Source organism: Oncorhynchus mykiss, chromosome 19, assembly GCF_057628025.1.
Source record: "Oncorhynchus mykiss isolate SJ-2025 chromosome 19, ASM5762802v1, whole genome shotgun sequence".
NCBI classification, from domain to species: Eukaryota; Metazoa; Chordata; class Actinopteri; order Salmoniformes; family Salmonidae; genus Oncorhynchus; species Oncorhynchus mykiss.
In genome coordinates this window covers 73,715,077-73,737,364 of record NC_143040.1, presented here as the reverse complement: position 1 = coordinate 73,737,364, position 22,288 = coordinate 73,715,077, and the positions used below count along the sequence as shown (strand labels likewise).

Genomic DNA, 22,288 nt, shown 5'->3' with positions numbered 1-22,288 from the left:
GACTCTAGCCAGGCTGTTAGATTAGTGGTTCTGATATAGGACTCTAGCCAGGCTGTTAGATTAGTGGTTCTGATACAGGACTCTAGCCGGCTGTTAGATTAGTGGTTCTGATGCCTGTTCTTCTCTACAGGACTCTAGCCAGGCTGTTAGATTAGTGGTTCTGATACAGGACTCTAGCCAGGCTGTTAGATTAGTGGTTCTGATATAGGACTCTAGCCAGGCTGTTAGATTAGTGGTTCTGATACAGGACTCTAGCCAGGCTGTTAGATTAGTGGTTCTGATACAGGACTCTAGCCAGGCTGTTAGATTAGTGGTTCTGATACAGGACTCAGCCAGGCTGTTAGATTAGTGGTTCTGATACCTGTTCTTCTCTAGAGGACTCTAGCCAGGCTGTTAGATTAGTGGTTCTGATACAGGACTCAGCCGGGCTGTTAGATTAGTGGTTCTGATACCTGTTCTTCTCTAGAGGACTCTAGCCAGGCTGTTAGATTAGTGGTTCTGATACAGGACTCTAGCCAGGCTGTTAGATTAGTGGTTCTGATGCCTGTTCTTCTCTAGAGGACTCTAGCCAGGCTGTTAGATTAGTGGTTCTGATACAGGACTCAGCCAGGCTGTTAGATTAGTGGTTCTGATACCTGTTCTTCTCTAGAGGACTCTAGCCAGGCTGTTAGATTAGTGGTTCTGATACAGGACTCAGCCGGGCTGTTAGATTGGTGGTTCTGATACCTGTTCTTCTCTAGAGGACTCTAGCCAGGCTGTTAGATTAGTGGTTCTGATACAGGACTCTAGCCAGGCTGTTAGATTAGTGGTTCTGATACAGGACTCTAGCCGGGCTGTTAGATTAGTGGTTCTGATGCCTGTTCTTCTCTACAGGACTCTAGCCAGGCTGTTAGATTAGTGGTTCTGATACAGGACTCTAGCCAGGCTGTTAGATTAGTGGTTCTGATATAGGACTCTAGCCAGGCTGTTAGATTAGTGGTTCTGATACAGGACTCTAGCCGGCTGTTAGATTAGTGGTTCTGATGCCTGTTCTTCTCTACAGGACTCTAGCCAGGCTGTTAGATTAGTGGTTCTGATACAGGACTCTAGCCAGGCTGTTAGATTAGTGGTTCTGATATAGGACTCTAGCCAGGCTGTTAGATTAGTGGTTCTGATACAGGACTCTAGCCAGGCTGTTAGATTAGTGGTTCTGATACAGGACTCTAGCAGGGCTGTTAGATTAGTGGTTCTGATACAGGACTCAGCCAGGCTGTTAGATTAGTGGTTCTGATACCTGTTCTTCTCTAGAGGACTCTAGCCAGGCTGTTAGATTAGTGGTTCTGATACAGGACTCAGCCGGGCTGTTAGATTAGTGGTTCTGATACCTGTTCTTCTCTAGAGGACTCTAGCCAGGCTGTTAGATTAGTGGTTCTGATACAGGACTCTAGCCAGGCTGTTAGATTAGTGGTTCTGATGCCTGTTCTTCTCTAGAGGACTCTAGCCAGGCTGTTAGATTAGTGGTTCTGATGCCTGTTCTTCTCTACAGGACTCTAGCCAGGCTGTTAGATTAGTGGTTCTGATACAGGACTCAGCCAGGCTGTTAGATTAGTGGTTCTGATACCTGTTCTTCTCTAGAGGACTCTAGCCAGGCTGTTAGATTAGTGGTTCTGATACAGGACTCAGCCGGGCTGTTAGATTAGTGGTTCTGATACCTGTTCTTCTCTAGAGGACTCTAGCCAGGCTGTTAGATTAGTGGTTCTGATACAGGACTCTAGCCAGGCTGTTAGATTAGTGGTTCTGATACAGGACTCTAGCCGGGCTGTTAGATTAGTGGTTCTGATACCTGTTCTTCTCTACAGGACTCTAGCCAGGCTGTTAGATTAGTGGTTCTGATACAGGACTCTAGCCAGGCTGTTAGATTAGTGGTTCTGATATAGGACTCTAGCCAGGCTGTTAGATTAGTGGTTCTGATACAGGACTCTAGCCGGGCTGTTAGATTAGTGGTTCTGATGCCTGTTCTTCTCTACAGGACTCTAGCCAGGCTGTTAGATTAGTGGTTCTGATACAGGACTCTAGCCAGGCTGTTAGATTAGTGGTTCTGATATAGGACTCTAGCCAGGCTGTTAGATTAGTGGTTCTGATACAGGACTCTAGCCAGGCTGTTAGATTAGTGGTTCTGATACAGGACTCTAGCAGGGCTGTTAGATTAGTGGTTCTGATACAGGACTCTAGCCGGGCTGTTAGATTAGTGGTTCTGATACAGGACTCTAGCCAGGCTGTTAGATTAGTGGTTCTGATACCTGTTCTTCTCTACAGGACTCTAACCAGGCTGTTAGATTAGTGGTTCTGATACAGGACTCAGCCAGGCTGTTAGATTAGTGGTTCTGATGCCTGTTCTTCTCTACGGACTCTAGCAGGGCTCTTAGATTAGTGGTTCTTATACAGGACTCTAGCAGGGCTGTTAGATTAGTGGTTCTGATGCCTGTTCTTCTCTACAGGACTCTAGCCAGGCTGTTAGATTAGTGGTTCTGATGCCTGTTCTTCTCTACAGGACTCTAACCAGGCTGTTAGATTAGTGGTTCTGATACAGGACTCTAGCCAGGCTGTTAGATTAGTGGTTCTGATGCCTGTTCTTCTCTACAGGACTCTAGCAGGGCTGTTAGATTAGTGGTTCTGATACAGGACTCTAGCAGGGCTGTTAGATTAGTGGTTATGATGCCTGTTCTTCTCTACAGGACTCTAGCCAGGCTGTTAGATTAGTGGTTCTGATGCCTGTTCTTCTCTACAGGACTCTAACCAGGCTGTTAGATTAGTGGTTCTGATACAGGACTCTAGCCAGGCTGTTAGATTAGTGGTTCTGATACCTGTTCTTCTCTACAGGACTCTAACCAGGCTGTTAGATTAGTGGTTCTGATGCCTGTTCCTCTCTACAGGACTCTATCAGGGCTGTTAGATTAGTGGTTCTGATACAGGACTCTAGCCAGGCTGTTAGATTAGTGGTTCTGATGCCTGTTCTTCTCTACAGGACTCTAGCAGGGCTGTTAGATTAGTGGTTCTGATACAGGACTCTAGCAGGGCTGTTAGATTAGTGGTTCTGATGCCTGTTCTTCTCTACAGGACTCTAGCCAGGCTGTTAGATTAGTGGTTCTGATGCCTGTTCTTCTCTACAGGACTCTAACCAGGCTGTTAGATTAGTGGTTCTGATACAGGACTCTAGCCGGGCTGTTAGATTAGTGGTTCTGATACAGGACTCTAGCCAGGCTGTTAGATTAGTGGTTCTAATACCTGTTTTTCTCTACAGGACTCTAACCAGGCTGTTAGATTAGTGGTTCTGATGCCTGTTCCTCTCTACAGGACTCTAGCAGGGCTGTTAGATTAGTGGTTCTGATACAGGACTCAGCCAGGCTGTTAGATTAGTGGTTCTGATGCCTGTTCTTCTCTACGGACTCTAGCAGGGCTCTTAGATTAGTGGTTATGATAAAGGACTCAGCCGGGCTGTTAGATTAGTGGTTCTGATGCCTGTTCTTCTCTACAGGACTCTAGCAGGGCTGTTAGATTAGTGGTTCTGATACAGGACTCTAGCAGGGCTGTTAGATTAGTGGTTCTGATGCCTGTTCTTCTCTACAGGACTCTAACCAGGCTGTTAGATTAGTGGTTCTGATACAGGACTCTAGCCAGGCTGTTAGATTAGTGGTTCTGATACCTGTTCTTCTCTACAGGACTCTAACCAGGCTGTTAGATTAGTGGTTCTGATGCCTGTTCCTCTCTACAGGTCTCTATCAGGGCTGTTAGATTAGTGGTTCTGATACAGGACTCAGCCAGGCTGTTAGATTAGTGGTTCTGATGCCTGTTCTTCTCTACGGACTCTAGCAGGGCTCTTAGATTAGTGGTTCTGATACAGGACTCAGCCAGGCTGTTAGATTAGTGGTTCTGATGCCTGTTCTTCTCTACGGACTCTAGCAGGGCTCTTAGATTAGTGGTTATGATAAAGGACTCAGCCGGGCTGTTAGATTAGTGGTTCTGATGCCTGTTCTTCTCTACAGGACTCTAGCAGGGCTGTTAGATTAGTGGTTCTGATACAGGACTCTAGCAGGGCTGTTAGATTAGTGGTTCTGATGCCTGTTCTTCTCTACAGGACTCTAACCAGGCTGTTAGATTAGTGGTTCTGATACAGGACTCTAGCCAGGCTGTTAGATTAGTGGTTCTGATACCTGTTCTTCTCTACAGGACTCTAACCAGGCTGTTAGATTAGTGGTTCTGATGCCTGTTCCTCTCTACAGGTCTCTATCAGGGCTGTTAGATTAGTGGTTCTGATACAGGACTCAGCCAGGCTGTTAGATTAGTGGTTCTGATGCCTGTTCTTCTCTACGGACTCTAGCAGGGCTCTTAGATTAGTGGTTCTGATACAGGACTCAGCCGGGCTGTTAGATTAGTGGTTCTGATGCCTGTTCTTCTCTACAGGACTCTAGCAGGGCTGTTAGATTAGTGGTTCTGATGCCTGTTCTTCTCTACAGGACTCTAGCCAGGCTGTTAGATTAGTGGTTCTGATGCCTGTTCCTCTCTACAGGACTCTAGCCAGGCTGTTAGATTAGTGGTTCTGATACAGGACTCTAGCCAGGCTGTTAGATTAGTGGTTCTGATATAGGACTCTAGCCGGGCTGTTAGATTAGTGGTTCTGATGCCTGTTCTTCTCTACAGGACTCTAGCCGGGCTGTTAGATCAGTGAAGGTGTGTGTGTGTGTGTGTGTGTGTGTGTGTGTGTGTGTGTGTGTGTGTGTGTGTGTGTGTGTGTGTGTGTGTGTGTGTGTGTGTGTGTGTGTGTGTGTGTGTGTGTGTGCGCGTGCGTGCGTGTGTGTAACGAGACATCCTCTCTGGTTCCAGCTGAGGACTGCCAGCTGCTCTCCCAGATCCCCAAAGTACGCTGCCTGAGGAACGGCCGCCGAGAGGGTGAGTGTCAAATTAAATCAATTAACATTTGTGAAGAAAGTGTGTTTGTAAATAAATAAATAACTTTTGAATGACACAAATAAGTGTCATTCAAAAGTACAAAATAAAAAATCGATATAAAAATGTCTGTTAAAACTTCTTGCGACTATCAAACCCGTATCCGGGAGCGTAATCATAGCCTCAAGCTCATTACCATAACGCAACGTTAACTATTCATGAAAATCGCAAATGAAATGAAAGAAATATATTCAAGCACAAGCTTAGCCTTTTGTTAACAACACTGTCATCTCAGATTTTCAAAATATGCTTTTCAACCAAAGCTACACAAGCATTTGTGTAAGAGTATTGATAGCCTAGCATAGCATTAAGCCTAGCATTCAGCAGGCAACATTTTCACAAAAACAAGAAAAGCATTCAAATAAAATCATTTACCTTTGAAGAACTTCGGATGTTTTCAATGAGGAGACTCTTAGTTAGATAGCAAATGTTCATTTTTTCCCAAAATATTATTTGTGTAGGAGAAATCGCTCCGTTTTGTTCATCACGTTTGGCTAAGAAAAAAATCTGAAAATGCAGTCACTTACAACGCCGAACTTTTTACCAAATTAACTCCATAATATCGACAGAAACATGGCAAACGTTGTTTAGAATCAATCCTCAAGGTGTTTTTCACATATCTATTCAATGATAAATCATTCGTGGCAGTTGGGTTTCTCCTCAGAAGCAAACGGAAAAATACTGCAGCTGGAGATTACGCAATAATTGCGACGGAGGACACCAAGCGACCACCTGGTAGATGTAGTGTAAAATGGTCAATTTTCCAATGATATGCCTCCAAATATGTCACAATGCTGCAGACATCTTGGGGAAACGACAGAAAGTGTAGGCTCATTCCTGGCGCATTCACAGCCATATAAGGAGACATTGGAACACAGCGCATTCAAAATCTGGCTCACTTCCTGTTTGAAATTTCATCTTGGTTTCGCCTGTAGCATCAGTTCTGTGGCACTCACAGACAATATCTTTGCAGTTTTGGAAACGTTAGAGTGTTTTCTATCCAAAGCTGTCACTTATATGCATAGTCGAGCATCTTGTCGTGACAAAATATCGCGCTTAAAACGTGAACGTTTTTTATCCAAAAATGAAATACCGGCCCTAGAGTTCCAATTAAATGACTCACTGGATCATGACTCACTACTGTAGTGGCTCTGGATCAGAGAGTCTGCTAAATGACTCACTACTGTAGTGGCTCTGGATCAGAGAGTCTGTTAAATGACTCACTACTGTAGTGGCTCTGGATAAGAGAGTCTGTTAAATGACTCACTACTGTAGTGGCTCTGGATCAGAGAGTCTGTTAAATTACTCACTACTGTAGTGGCTCTGGATCAGAGAGTCTGCTAAATGACTCACTACTGTAGTGGCTCTGGATCAGAGAGTCTGTTAAATGACTCACTACTGTAGTGGCTCTGGATCAGAGAGTCTGCTAAATGACTCACTACTGTAGTGGCTCTGGATCAGAGAGTCTGCTAAATGACTCACTACTGTAGTGGCTCTGGATCAGAGAGTCTGTTAAATGACTCACTACTGTAGTGGCTCTGGATCAGAGAGTCTGCTAAATGACTCACTACTGTAGTGGCTCTGGATCAGAGAGTCTGTTAAATGACTCACTACTGTAGTGGCTCTGGATCAGAGAGTCTGCTAAATGACTCACTACTGTAGTGGCTCTGGATCAGAGAGTCTGCTATATGACTCACTACTGTAGTGGCTCTGGATCAGAGAGTCTGTTAAATGACTCACTACTGTAGTGGCTCTGGATCAGAGAGTCTGTTAAATGACTCACTACTGTAGTGGCTCTGGATCAGAGAGTCTGCTAAATGACTCACTACTGTAGTGGCTCTGGATCAGAGAGTCTGTTAAATGACTCACTACTGTAGTGGCTCTGGATCAGAGAGTCTGCTAAATGACTCACTACTGTAGTGGCTCTGGATCAGAGAGTCTGTTAAATGACTCACTACTGTAGTGGCTCTGGATCAGAGAGTCTGCTAAATGACTCACTACTGTAGTGGCTCTGGATCAGAGAGTCTGCTATATGACTCACTACTGTAGTGGCTCTGGATCAGAGAGTCTGTTAAATGACTCACTACTGTAGTGGCTCTGGATCAGAGAGTCTGTTAAATGACTCACTACTGTAGTGGCTCTGGATCAGAGAGTCTGTTAAATGACTCACTACTATAGTGGCTCTGGATCAGAGAGTCTGTTAAATGACTCACTACTGTAGTGGCTCTGGATCAGAGAGTCTGCTAAAGGACAGGGTAGCCCGTCAGGAAGTCCAGGATCTAGTTGCTCAAGGCGGCTCAAGATTATTGATGAGCTTTGAGGGCAGTATGGTGCTGAATGCTGAGCTGTAGTCAATGAACAGCATTCTTACATAGGTATTCCTGTGGTCCAGATGGGTTAGGGCAGTGTGACTAGTCTCTCTAAGCACTTCATGATGACGGAAGTGAGTTTAGTTCAGTTGCTTTCTTGGCTACAGGTTACCTCATGTCCTATATCCCAAGAGAGCCATGATTCCGTGAAATATAAATAGAGTATGTTACAGTCCCTAATGTCTCTCTGGAAGGAGATCCTTGGGAATACAGACTGGGACAAGATGTTCAAAATGTCTGTGAAGAACTCTTGCCAGCTGGTCAGCGCTCTGAGAACGTGTCCTGTTATTCCGTCAGGCAGAGTGGCCTTGCGAAGAGTCTTATTCACATCGGAGAGCGAGATCACACAGTCGTTTGGGACAGCAGGGCTTCTCACATCTGGTTCAGTGTTGTTTGGCTGGAAGCGAGAAGGCATTCAGCTTGTCTTAGAGGTTTGCCTCACACTACTGAATCAGGAGAGGCTCCTGCCCTCTGGGCCATTCTGACTGCCTCACACTACAGAATCAGGAGAGGCTCCTGCCCTCTGGGCCGTTCTGGCTGCCTCACACTACAGAATCAGGAGAGGCTCCTGCCCTCTGGGCCGTTCTGACTGCCTCACACTACAGAATCAGGAGAGGCTCCTGCCCTCTGGGCCGTTCTGACTGCCTCACACTACAGAATCAGGAGAGGCTCCTGCCCTCTGGGCCGTTCTGGCTGCCTCACACTACAGAATCAGGAGAGGCTCCTGCCCTCTGGGCCGTTCTGGCTGCCTCACACTACAGAATCAGGAGAGGCTCCTGCCCTCTGGGCCGTTCTGACTGCCTCACACTACAGAATCAGGAGAGGCTCCTGCCCTCTGGGCCGTTCTGGCTGCCTCACACTACAGAATCAGGAGAGGCTCCTGCCCTCTGGGCCGTTCTGACTGCCTCACACTACAGAATCAGGAGAGGCTCCTGCCCTCTGGGCCGTTCTGACTGCCTCACACTACCGAATCAGGAGAGGCTCTTGCCCTCTGGGCCGTTCTGACTGCCTCACACTACAGAATCAGGAGAGGCTCTTGCCCTCTGGGCCGTTCTGACTGCCTCACACTACTGAATCACACCACCCCCCTGTCCCTCTCTTCCAGCCCCCCTGCCCCCCCCCCCCCGCCCCTGTCCCTCTCCTCCAGCCCCCCTGTCCCCCCCCCTGTCTCCAGTGTCTGACTAGTTAGCTGCTTCCTTTCTTGGTGTTTCCCCTTGGTGATATTGTCTGTGTTCCTCCCAGGTCTGATCCGGTCCCGGGTACGAGGGGCGGGAGCTGCCTCCGCCCCAATCCTGACCTTCCTGGACAGCCACTGTGAGGTCAACACTGACTGGCTTCAGCCCATGATACAGAGGGTCAAAGAGGTACACACACACACACACACACACACACGCACAGTGATGGCTCCTGCCCATGAAGGGTCAAGCTGGTACACTCCATCGTCTGTCAGTCACACTCTGAAATTAGACACACAATCATCTCTCAGCATATAACAGGTGGTAGCATGGCCCTCTGTCTTTCTCTCTCTCTCTCTCTCTCTCTCTCTCTCTCTCTCTCTCTCTCTCTCTCTCTCTCTCTCTCTCTCTCTCTCTCTCTCTCTCTCTCTCTCTCTCTCTCTCTCTCTCTCTCTCTCTCTCTCTCTCTCTCTCTCTCTCTCTCTCTCTCTCTCTCTCTCTCTCTCTCTCTCTCTCTCTCACTCTCACTCTCACTCTCACTCTCATACACACCCACATACACATATTCACATCCCTGTGAGGGAGTGACTTGCTTTTTGTAAAGAGACCCTCATCAGTCACTCCTGGCCTGGCTGTGTTGTGCCTGGCTCTATGTCCTGTTCTCTCCAGAGAGGCTTCACTGTTCTGACCTTCACAGCTGCTCCCATAACACTTCTCTTCTCCCTCCCTCCCCACCCCAACACAGTTCTCCCTCCTTCCCTCCCCACCCCAACACAGTTCTCCCTCCTTCCCTTCCCTCCCCACCCCAACACAGTTCTCCCTCCCTCCCTCCCCACCCCAACACATTTCTCCCTCCCTCCCTCCCCACCCCAACACATTTCTCCCTCCCTCCCCACCCCAACACAGTTCACCCTCCCTCCCTCCCCACCCCAACACAGTTCTCCCTCCCTCCCTCCCTCCCCACCCCAACACCTCTCTCTCCCTCCCTCCCCACCTCAACACCTCTCTCTCTCTCTCCCTCCCCAACACCTCTCTCTCCCCCTCCCTCCCCACCCCAACACCTCTCTCTCTATCACTCCCCACCTCAACACCTCTCTCTCTCCCTTCCTCTCTCCCTCACTCCCCACCTCAACACCTCTCTCTCTCCATCACTCCCCACCTCAACACCTCTCTCTCTCCATCACTCCCCACCTCAACACCTCTCTCTCTATCACTCCCTACCTCAACACCTCTCAATTTCAATTTCCAATTTAAGGGGGCTTTATTGCCGAAGCAAGTGAAATAGATAATAAACAAAACTGAAGGAAAAAAAAAAGCCCTTTTGTGGCAACAGGTCACAAATCTTGCTGCTGTGATGGCACACTGTGATATTTCACCCAGTAGATATGGGAGTTTATCAAAATTGGGTTTTGTTTTGTAATTCTTTGTGGGGACTGTGTAATCTCCCAGTACATCCCATCAGATTCTACACCAACATATCATTATCATTCAGTCTTTCACATCACTTCTCTGCTACGGGGCATCTGGGACTCAATGAACTTCCTCCTTCCCTCCAGACATGTTTCAGAGCACCAGAGATAACCACGGTCCTCCTCTCTTTGCAGTCAGTCTGGGGACAACATCAGGCCTCTATCTCTGGCATCACATCACCCAGAGAGGAATGGCTGGAGGAATGTGACACAGGGTTCAGAAAAACAAACACGATAACGACCTTTAGGTCCGACAGAGGACTGTGACTGTCCCTTCTCTCCTGCATATGCCTCTGAATACAGAGCTGTGCTGGGGCTGAATGTGACATTACACCGTGATGATGGAAGGAAAACTAAGGAGAAATGCATATAGGAAGAGGGGGGGTAGAGAGAGAGAGGGAGAGGGGGGGAGAGAGGGACAAAGAGCGAGGGAGAGAGAGGGAGAGAGAAAGAGATGGGGGAGAGAGGGAGAAAGAGTGGGGGGGAGAAAGAGAGGGGGGAGAGGGGGAGAAAGAGAGGGGGGAGAGAGGGAGAAAGGAAGAGGGGTGGAGAAAGAGATGGGGGAGAGAAAGAGAGGGGGGAGAGAGGGAGAAAGAGATGGGGAGAAAGGGAGAGGGAGAGAAAAAGAGGGGGAGGGAGAGAGAAAGAGAGGGGGGAGAGGGGGAGAAAGGGAGAGGGAGGGAGAAAGAAAGAGATGGGAGAAAGAGAGAGCGAGAGAGAGAGAGAGAGAGAGATTATGACATTATTGATATCCATTTGGAAGTGTCCTCTTGCTTTGAGAGATCAGAGTGATCATTAAATAGCCCTATAAAATGAATATTGTTTCAAGCTGTTGAGAGGGGCTCTTCACAATGCTGGCTAAGTGCTGTTTCATGCTCTCTTCTCCCCACCCCTCCTTCTCCTCTCTCTCTTCTCCTTTCCTCTCCACTCCTCTCCTCTCCCCTCTTCTCCTTTCCTCTCCACTCCTCTCCTCTCCCCTCTTCTCCTTTCCTCTCTCCACCTCTCCTCTCCTCTACCCTCTTCTCCTCTCCTCTCTCCACCCCTCCTTCTCCTCTCTCTCTTCTCCTTTCCTCTCCACTCCTCTCCTCTCCCCTCTTCTCCTTTCCTCTCTCCACCTCTCCTCTCCCCTCTTCTCCTCTCTTCTCCAATCCTCACCTCTCTCTTCTCCTTTCCTCTCTCCACCTCTCCTCTCCCCTCTTCTCCTCTCCTCTCTCCACCTCTCCTCTCCCCTCTTCTCCTCTCCTCTCCACTCCTCTCCTCTCCTCTCTCTTCTCCTTTCCTCTCTCCACCTCTCCTCTCCCCTCTTCTCCTCTCTTCTCCAATCCTCTCCTCTCCTCTCTCTTCTCCTTTCCTCTCTCCACCTCTCCTCTCCTCTCTTCTCCTCTCCTCTCTCCACCTCTCCTCTCCCCTCTTTTCCTCTCCTCTCCACTCCTCTCCTCTCCTCTCTCTTCTCCTTTCCTCTCTCCACCTCTCCTCTCTTCTCCCCTCTTCTCCCCTCTTCTCCTCTCCTCTCCTCTCCTCTCATCCTCTCCTCTCATCTCCTCTCCTATCCTCTCCTCTGCATTGCTTAACTACCTGAACCAACACCACAGAGTTCACACTGGGTTCAATCTCTCTATGCAAAGAACAAGGACTTGCATCCCAAATGGCGCCCTATGGGCCTGGTCTAAAGTAGTGCACTATATAGGGAATAGGGCTCTGGTCTAAAGTAGTGCACTATATAGGGAATAGGGCTCTGGTCTAAAGTAGTGCACTATATAGGGAATAGGGAGCCCTTGGGGAAGCAGTCAGGGCTCTAATTGGAAACAGTCTGTTTGATTTTCTCTTTGTAAAGCTAATCCTTCGTAAGATACACACACACACGCTGACTCACAAACACAGACTCACAAACACACACTCACAAACACACCACCCGCAAACACACACTCCCAAACACACACTCCCAAACACACACTCACAAACACACACTCTCACACTCCCAAACACACACTCCCAAACACACACTCACACACACACACTCACAAACACACACTCACAATCAAACAAACACACACTCCCAAACACACACTCCCAAACACACTCACACAAACACACACTCCCAAACACACTCACACAAACACACACTCCCAAACACACACTCCCAAACACACACTCACACACACACACTCCCAAACACACACTTTATAGTTACCCCTGTGTTGGGTAAATACTATTTTGTTCCTTTGATTTTGGACATTAAAGCGTGTTTTTTCCCACATCCTTTGCTCTCTGCGCCTGACTCCACACCCATTCACTCATTGAGCGTTGCTGGAGGTCATTTTGCAGGGCTCTGGCAGTGTTCCTCCTGCTCCTCCTTGCACAAAGGCGGAAATAGTGGTCCTGCTGCTGGGTTGTTGCCCTCCTACGGCCTCCTCCACGTCTCCTGATGTACTGGCCTGTATCCTGGTAGCGCCTCCATGCTCTGGACACTACGCTGACAGACACAGCAAACCTTCTTGCCACAGCTCGCATTGATGTGCCATCCTGGATGAGCTGCACTACCTGAGCCACTTGTGTGGGTTGTAGACTCCGTCTCATGCTACCACTAGCGTGAAAGCACCGCCAGCATTCAAAAGTGACCAAAACATCAGCCAGGAAGCATAGGAACTGAGAAGTGGTCTGTGGTCACCACCTGCAGAACCACTCATAAAGCTACGCTTTATCTTGGCCAGGTCACAGTTGTAAATGAGAACTTGGTCTCAACTAGCCTACCTGGTTAAATGAAGGTGTTCTCAACTTGCCTACCAGTTTAAATAAAGGTGTGTAACGCTCAATGAGTGAATGGGTGTGGAGTCAGGCGCAGAGAGCAAAGGATGTGGGAAAAAACACGCTTTAATGTCCAAAATCAAAGGAACAAAATAGTATTACCCAACACAGGCTTAACTATAAAAACAATATAGTACCCTTAGGTAAAATAGCAGGACAGCGAGAAAACCCAACAAAACACTAACCACTCTCACAAACACAGAAGAACAAGCCCGCACAAACAGAAGCGGGCTAAACAAACTTAAATAACCCCACCCTAACGACCAAACAATGAACAGGTGAAACCAATTAGACAAAACCAAACGAACACGGAACAAAGAATCGGTGGCAGCTAGTAGACCGGCGACGACGACAGCCGAGCGCCACCCGAACAAGAAGGTGAGTCACCCTCGGTGATATTCGTGACAAGGTGAAATAAATAAAAAATATATATATATATATTTATTTATTTATTCTGTCATCTCCCCCTCTATGACGGCCTAAATAAAGTCAAACTGTATGTAACGGAAAACGTGCATAAAGACGTTCAGATATGACGTCATCGTTTTGAGCACTGCCCACAGAGTGGTTAAACTACGGCATGTGACATGGTTCAATGTGCCAGTCAATCAGCGCAGTCTACTTTTGAGGGTTTTTTTCTCAAATGGACTCCGTCTAGGAGCTAGAACTGGGATCATGTATACTGTACTAATGCTGATTTAAACATTTTAAAAAGAGGAACGGAGAGAAATGTACAATACGGCAAACGTAGCAAACGAGGCGTTTGTGGTGAGGACACGGGGGCCGCCATCTTTATGCACCATCAGCTGCTGACGAGGCGTTTGTGGTGAGGACATGGGGGCCGCCATCTTTATGCACCTTCGCCATTATGAAATGGCAAACGAGGCGTTTGTGGTGAGGACACGGGGGCCGCCGTCTTTATGCACCATCAGCTGCTGATGAGGCGTTTGTGGTGAGGACATGGGGGCCGCCGTCTTTATGCACCATCAGCTGCTGATGAGGCGTTTGTGGTGAGGACACGGGGGCAAGCTGCTGATGAGGTGTTGTGGTGAGGACACGGGGGCAAGCTGCTGATGAGGTGTTGTGGTGAGGACACGGGGGCCGCCATCTTTATGCACCATCAGCTGCTGATGAGGTGTTTGTGGTGAGGACACGGGGGCCGCCATCTTTATGCACCATCAGCTGCTGATGAGGTGTTTGTGGTGAGGACACGGGGGCCGCCATCTTTATGCACCATCAGCTGCTGATGAGGTGTTTGTGGTGAGGACACGGGGGCAAGCTGCTGATGAGGTGTTGTGGTGAGGACACGGGGGCTGCCATCTTTATGCACCATCAGCTGCTGATGAGGTGTTTGTGGTGAGGACACGGGGGCCGCCATCTTTATGCACCTTCAGCTGCTGATGAGGTGTTTGTGGTGAGGACACGGGGGCAAGCTGCTGATGAGGTGTTGTGGTGAGGACACGGGGGCTGCCATCTTTATGCACCATCAGCTGCTGATGAGGTGTTTGTGGTGAGGACACGGGGGCAAGCTGCTGATGAGGTGTTTGTGGTGAGGACACGGGGGCAAGCTGCTGATGAGGTGTTTGTGGTGAGGACACGGGGGCAAGCTGCTGATGAGGTGTTGTGGTGAGGACACGGGGGCAAGCTGCTGATGAGGCGTTTGTGGTGAGGACACGGGGGCAAGCTGCTGATGAGGTATTTGTGGTGAGGACACGGGGGCCGCCGTCTTTATGCACCATCAGCTGCTGATGAGGCGTTTGTGGTGAGGACACGGGGGCCGCCATCTTTATGCACCTTCGCCATTATGTGTGACCGTGAGAAGTGTCTCTCTGCCACCATCAGCTGCTGATGAGGTGTTTGTGGTGAGGACACGGGGGCTGCCATCTTTATACACCTTCAGCTGCTGATGAGGTGTTTGTGGTGAGGACACGGGGGCAAGCTGCTGATGAGGTGTTTGTGGTGAGGACACGGGGGCAAGCTGCTGATGAGGTGTTTGTGGTGAGGACACGGGGGCAAGCTGCTGATGAGGTGTTTGTGGTGAGGACACGGGCCGCCATCTTTATGCACCTTCGCCATTATGTGTGACCGTGCCCTGTGTCCCTGTCTCTCTCTCCTCTTCCCAGGATCATACCCGGGTTGTCAGCCCCATCATCGATGTTATCAGCCTGGATAACTTTGCCTACTTGGCAGCTTCAGCTGACTTGAGGGGAGGTCAGTACTCAGAACACAACCTCTAACCTGTGGGTACTATCCTCGTAAACACAGCCACGCACAGCAGTCACCTATCCTCGTAAACACAGCCACGCACAGCAGTCACCTATCCTCGTAAACACAGCCACGCACAGCAGTCACCTATCCTCGTAAACACAGCCACGCACAGCAGTCACCTATCCTCGTAAACACAGCCACGCACAGCAGTCACCTATCCTCGTAAACACAGCCACGCACAGCGGTCACCTATCCTCGTAAACACAGCCACGCACAGCAGTCACCTATCCTCGTAAACAAAGCCACGCACAGCAGTCACCTATCCTCGTAAACACAGCTACGCACAGCAGTCACCTATCCTCGTAAACACAGCCACGCACAGCAGTCACCTATCCTCGTAAACACAGCTACGCACAGCAGTCACCTATCCTCGTAAACACAGCCACGCACAGCAGTCACCTATCCTCGTAAACACAGCCACGCACAGCAGTCACTTTCACTTGCCATCTCATAACTTTTCTCTCTCTTTTCTCTCAGGGTTTGACTGGAGTTTACACTTTAAATGGGAACAGATTCCCATCGAACAGAAGATGTCTAGGAATGATCCTACTCTGCCTATCAGGTAATTACAGTAGTTATATTGTGGTGGTCCCCACTCTGCCTATCAGGTAATTACAGTAGTTATATTGTGTTGGTCCTCACTCTGCCTATCAGGTAATTACAGTAGTTATATTGTGGTGGTCCCCACTCTGCCTATCAGGTAATTACAGTAGTTATATTGTGATGGTCCCCACTCTGCCTATCAGGTAATTACAGTAGTTATATTGTGGTGGTCCCCACTCTGCCTATCAGGTAATTACAGTAGTTATATTGTGGTGGTCCCCACTCTGCCTATCAGGTAATTACAGTAGTTATATTGTGGTGGTCCCCACTCTGCCTATCAGGTAATTACAGTAGTTATATTGTGGTGGTCCCCACTCTGCCTATCAGGTAATTACAGTAGTTATATTGTATTGGTCCCCACTCTGCCTATCAGGTAATTACAATAGTTATATTGTGGTGGTCCCCACTCTGCCTATCAGGTAACTACAGTAGTTATATTGTATTGGTCCCCACTCTGCCTATCAGGTAATTACAGTAGTTATATTGTGGTGGTCCCCACTCTGCCTATCAGGTAATTACAGTAGTTATATTGTGGTGGTCCCCACTCTGCCTATCAGGTAATTACAGTAGTTATATTGTGGTGGTCCCCACTCTGCCTATCAGGTAATTACAGTAGTTATATTGTGGTGGTCCCCACTCTGCCTATCAGGTAATTACAGTAGTTTTATTGTGGTGGTCCCCACTCTGCCTATCAGGTAATTACAGTAGTTATATTGTGGTAGTCCCCACTCTGCCTATCAGGTAATTACAGTAGTTATATTGTGGTGGTCCCCACTCTGCCTATCAGGTAATTACAGTAGTTATATTGTGGTGGTCCCCACTCTGCCTATCAGGTAATTACAGTAGTTATATTGTGGTAGTCCCCACTCTGCCTATCAGGTAATTACAGTAGTTATATTGTGGTGGTCCCCACTCTGCCTATCAGGTAATTACAGTAGTTATATTGTGGTAGTCCCCACTCTGCCTATCAGGTAATTACAGTAGTTATATTGTGGTGGTCCCCACTCTGCCTATCAGGTAATTACAGTAGTTATATTGTGGTGGTCCCCACTCTGCCTATCAGGTAATTACAGTAGTTATATTGTGGTGGTCCCCACTCTTCCTCTTTTGTCTCTCCTGTATGGGCCAGTAAAATATCTTAGAATCACAAGTTGAATATGGCATTTAACATTTCTTTCCATAGTACCATCAACTCCTGTGTTCCAATGACACGTTGTGTTAGCTAATCCAAGTTTGTCATTTTGAAAGGTTAATTGATCATTAGAAAACCCTTTTTGCAATTATGTTAGCACAGCTGAAAACTGTTGTTCTGATTAAAGAAGCAATAAAACGGCCTTCTTTAGACTAGTTGAGTATCTGGAGGATCAGCATTTGTGGGTTTGATTACAGGCTCAAAATGGACAGAAACAAAGTACTTTCTTCTGAAACTCGTCAGTCTATTCTTGTTCTGAGAAATGAAGGCTATTCCATCCGAGAAATTGCCAAGAAACTGAAGATCTCGTACAACGCTGTGTACTACTCCCTTCACAGAACAGCACAAACTGGCTCTAACCAGAATAGAAAGAGGAGTGGGAGGCCCCAGTGTACAACTGAGCAAGAGAACAAGTACATTAGAGTGTCTAATTTGAGAAACAGACGCCTCACAAGTCCTCAACTGGCAGCTTCATTAAATAGTACCCACAAAACACCAGTCTCAATATGTGTGTATCAGACAGTCTGTCCTCCTGTGTGTATCAGATAGTCTGTCCTCCTGTGTGTATTAGACAGTCTGTCCTCCTGTGTGTATCAGATAATCTGTCCTCTGTGTGTATCAGACAGTCTGTCCTCCTGGGTGTATCAGACAGTCTGTCCTCCTGTGTGTATCAGACAGTCTGTCCTCTGTGTGTATCAGACAGTCTGTCCTCCTGTGTGTATCAGATAGTCTGTCCTCCTGTGTGTATCAGATAGTCTGTCCTCCTGTGTGTATCAGATAGTCTGTCCTCCTGTGTGTATCAGATAATCTGTCCTCTGTGTGTATCAGATAGTCTGTCCTCTTGTGTGTATCAGACAGTCTGTCCTCCTGTGTGTATCAGGCAGTCTGTCCTCCTGTGTGTATCAGGCAGTCTGTCCTCCTGTGTTCTCTGCTACAGAACTCCAGTGATTGCAGGAGGGATCTTTGTGATGGACAAGAGCTGGTTCAACCACCTGGGGCAGTACGACACTCACATGGACATCTGGGGAGGAGAGAACTTTGGTGAGATCACTGAGTGGGGGGGGGGGGGGAGAACTTTGGTGAGATCACTGAGTGGGGGGGGGGGAGAACTTTGGTGAGATCACTGAGTGGGGGGGGGGGGGGAGAACTTTGGTGAGATCACTGAGTGGGTGGGGGGGGGGGAGAACTTTGGTGAGATCACTGAGTGGGGGGGGGGGGGGGGAGAACTTTGGTGAGATCACTGAGTGGGTGGGGGGGGGGGGGGGGGAGAACTTTGGTGAGATCACTGAGTGGGGGGGGGGGGGGAGAACTTTGGTGAGATCACTGAGTGGGGGGGGAACTTTGGTGAGATCACTGAGTGGGGGGGGGGGGGGGGAGAACTTTGGTGAGATCACTGAGTGGGGGGGGGGGGGGGAGAACTTTGGTGAGATCACTGAGTGGGGGGGGGGGGAGAACTTTGGTGAGATCACTGAGTGGGGGGGGGGGGGGAGAACTTTGGTGAGATCACTGAGTGGGGGGGGGGGGGGGGGGGGGACTTTGGTGAGATCACTGAGTGGGGGGGGGGGGAGAACTTTGGTGAGATCACTGAGTGGGGGGGGGGGGGAGAACTTTGGTGAGATCACTGAGTGGGGGGGGGGGGAGATCACTGAGTGGGTGTGCGTGCTTGACTTTTGTTGAATTCACTGAGATTGTCCCATCTGATTAGATATCTAGAGATTAAATTGTCCTATGCAGATGTACCTTCATCTAATTTTAGAGGTGACAGCACTGTGAGATACTGACTGACAGACAGACAGACAGACAGAAACTCTGCTTTATACTATGTTACAGTAGGACTAGGGTTGCTACGGTGACCGTGTTACCGCCACACCGGCGGTCACGAGTCATGAAGGCAGTCAAATTCCACATGACCGTTTCGTCACGGTAATTAGGTTTCTCCAAGCTCTGATGCTGCTGATTGGTCATTAGTAGCCTATCAAACTTGCTAACTGCCTGGTACTCGGCACTCTATTGTCCCTCTAATCACTCTGACATCAATGCAAATGTATTCAAACACTTCATGAGAACTCATGTTGCCCATGTTGCACAACAGTGACACTAATAAGTGACACTAATAACTCTAAGTGACATGAATAACTCTAAGTGACATGAATAACTCTAAGTGACATGAATAACTCTAAGTGACATGAATAACTCTAAGTGACATTAATAACTCTAAGTGACATGAATAACTCTAAGTGACATGAATAACTCTAAGTGACATGAATAACTCTAAGTGACATTAATAACTCTAAGTGACATGAATAACTCTAAGTGACATGAATACCTCTAAGTGACATGAATAACTCTAAGTGACATGAATAACTCTAAGTGGTAATAATCTAAGTGAAGCAGATAGGAGCACCTGTTTCTTTGTTAACACAGAATATCCACTCATTCATCGTTTGGAGAAAATCTTTATATTTTATTCAGCTTTGTTCAATTGTATTCTTCATACTATCAAATAATACCCACAGTCATTTGGCATAGCCACACCAGGACCCTAACATAAGGACAACTCAGAGGATGTAGCCCACAGCCATTTGGCATAGCCACACCAGGACCCTAATATAAGGACAACTCAGAGAATGTTATTCTGTTCTTCTGAAATAGACTACATTTTCTTCATATCATGTTTCTTTAGACCTGTCTAAAAGAAATAATGGATTTATTGTGATGGTGTAGACTATATTACATGGATTTATTGTGATGGTGTAGACTCTATTACATGGATTTATTGTGATGGTGTAGGTAGACTATATTACATGGATTTATTGTGATGGTGTAGGTAGACTATATTACATGGATTTATTGTGATGGTGTAGGTAGACTATATTACATGGATTTATTGTGATGGTGTAGACTATATTACATGGATTTATTGTGATGGTGTAGGTAGACTATATTACATGGATTTATTGTGATGGTGTAGGTAGACTATATTACATGGATTTATTGTGATGGTGTAGGTAGACTATATTACATGGATTTATTGTGATGGTGTAGGTAGACTATATTACATGGATTTATTGTGATGGTGTAGGTAGACTATATTACATGGATTTATTGTGATGGTGTAGGTAGACTATATTACATGGATTTATTGTGATGGTGTAGGTAGACTATATTACATGGATTTATTGTGATGGTGTAGGTAGACTATATTACATGGATTTATTGTGATGGTGTAGACTAAATTACATGGATTTATTGTGATGGTGTAGGTAGACTATATTACATGGATTTATTGTGATGGTGTAGGTAGACTATATTACATGGATTTATTGTGATGGTGTAGACTATATTACATGGATTTATTGTGATGGTGTAGGTAGACTATATTACATGGATTTATTGTGATGGTGTAGGTAGACTATATTACATGGATTTATTGTGATGGTGTAGACTCTATTACATGGATTTATTGTGATGGTGTAGGTAGACTATATTACATGGATTTATTGTGATGGTGTAGGTAGACTATATTACATGGATTTATTGTGATGGTGTAGGTAGACTATATTACATGGATTTATTGTGATGGTGTAGGTAGACTATATTACATGGATTTATTGTGATGGTGTAGGTAGACTATATTACATGGATTTATTGTGATGGTGTAGACTATATTACATGGATTTATTGTGATGGTGTAGGTAGACTATATTACATGGATTTATTGTGATGGTGTAGGTAGACTATATTACATGGATTTATTGTGATGGTGTAGGTAGACTATATTACATGGATTTATTGTGATGGTGTAGGTAGACTATATTACATGGATTTATTGTGATGGTGTAGGTAGACTATATTACATGGATTTATTGTGATGGTGTAGGTAGACTATATTACATGGATTTATTGTGATGGTGTAGGTAGACTATATTACATGGATTTATTGTGATGGTGTAGACTAAATTACATGGATTTATTGTGATGGTGTAGGTAGACTATATTACATGGATTTATTGTGATGGTGTAGGTAGACTATATTACATGGATTTATTGTGATGGTGTAGACTATATTACATGGATTTATTGTGATGGTGTAGGTAGACTATATTACATGGATTTATTGTGATGGTGTAGGTAGACTATATTACATGGATTTATTGTGATGGTGTAGACTCTATTACATGGATTTATTGTGATGGTGTAGGTAGACTATATTACATGGATTTATTGTGATGGTGTAGGTAGACTATATTACATGGATTTATTGTGATGGTGTAGGTAGACTATATTACATGGATTTATTGTGATGGTGTAGGTAGACTATATTACATGGATTTATTGTGATGGTGTAGGTAGACTATATTACATGGATTTATTGTGATGGTGTAGACTATATTACATGGATTTATTGTGATGGTGTAGGTAGACTATATTACATGGATTTATTGTGATGGTGTAGGTAGACTATATTACATGGATTTATTGTGATGGTGTAGGTAGACTATATTACATGGATTTATTGTGATGGTGTAGGTAGACTATATTACATGGATTTATTGTGATGGTGTAGGTAGACTATATTACATGGATTTATTGTGATGGTGTAGGTAGACTATATTACATGGATTTATTGTGATGGTGTAGACTATATTACATGGATTTATTGTGATGGTGTAGGTAGACTATATTACATGGATTTATTGTGATGGTGTAGGTAGACTATATTACATGGATTTATTGTGATGGTGTAGGTAGACTATATTACATGGATTTATTGTGATGGTGTAGGTAGACTATATTACATGGATTTATTGTGATGGTGTAGGTAGACTATATTACATGGATTTATTGTGATGGTGTAGGTAGACTATATTACATGGATTTATTGTGATGGTGTAGGTAGACTATATTACATGGATTTATTGTGATGGTGTAGGTAGACTATATTACATGGATTTATTGTGATGGTGTAGACTATATTACATGGATTTATTGTGATGGTGTAGGTAGACTATATTACATGGATTTATTGTGATGGTGTAGACTATATTACATGGATTTATTGTGATGGTGTAGGTAGACTATATTACATGGATTTATTGTGATGGTGTAGGTAGACTATATTACATGGATTTATTGTGATGGTGTAGGTAGACTATATTACATGGATTTATTGTGATGGTGTAGTTAGACTATATTACATGGATTTATTGTGATGGTGTAGACTATATTACATGGATTTATTGTGATGGTGTAGGTAGACTATATTACATGGATTTATTGTGATGGTGTAGACTATATTACATGGATTTATTGTGATGGTGTAGGTAGACTATATTACATGGATTTATTGTGATGGTGTAGACTATATTACATGGATTTATTGTGATGGTGTAGGTAGACTATATTACATGGATTTATTGTGAT

General features: G+C 46.1%; 1 protein-coding gene across 2 annotated transcripts in view; it reads left to right on the top strand.

The window, feature by feature from the left end:
• galnt16 (UDP-N-acetyl-alpha-D-galactosamine:polypeptide N-acetylgalactosaminyltransferase 16) overlaps window positions 1–22,288 on the top strand; it is a 102,947-nt gene that overhangs the window by 25,720 nt on the left and 54,939 nt on the right. For both annotated transcript variants that reach the window (XM_090211718.1, XM_090211717.1), the window contains exons 5-9: window positions 4,861–4,926; window positions 8,595–8,716; window positions 14,925–15,012; window positions 15,547–15,631; window positions 17,802–17,905. In XM_090211718.1, the coding sequence (XP_090067844.1) occupies window positions 4,861–4,926; window positions 8,595–8,716; window positions 14,925–15,012; window positions 15,547–15,631; window positions 17,802–17,905 (465 nt within the window). The remainder of the gene's footprint in view (window positions 1–4,860; window positions 4,927–8,594; window positions 8,717–14,924; window positions 15,013–15,546; window positions 15,632–17,801; window positions 17,906–22,288) is intronic.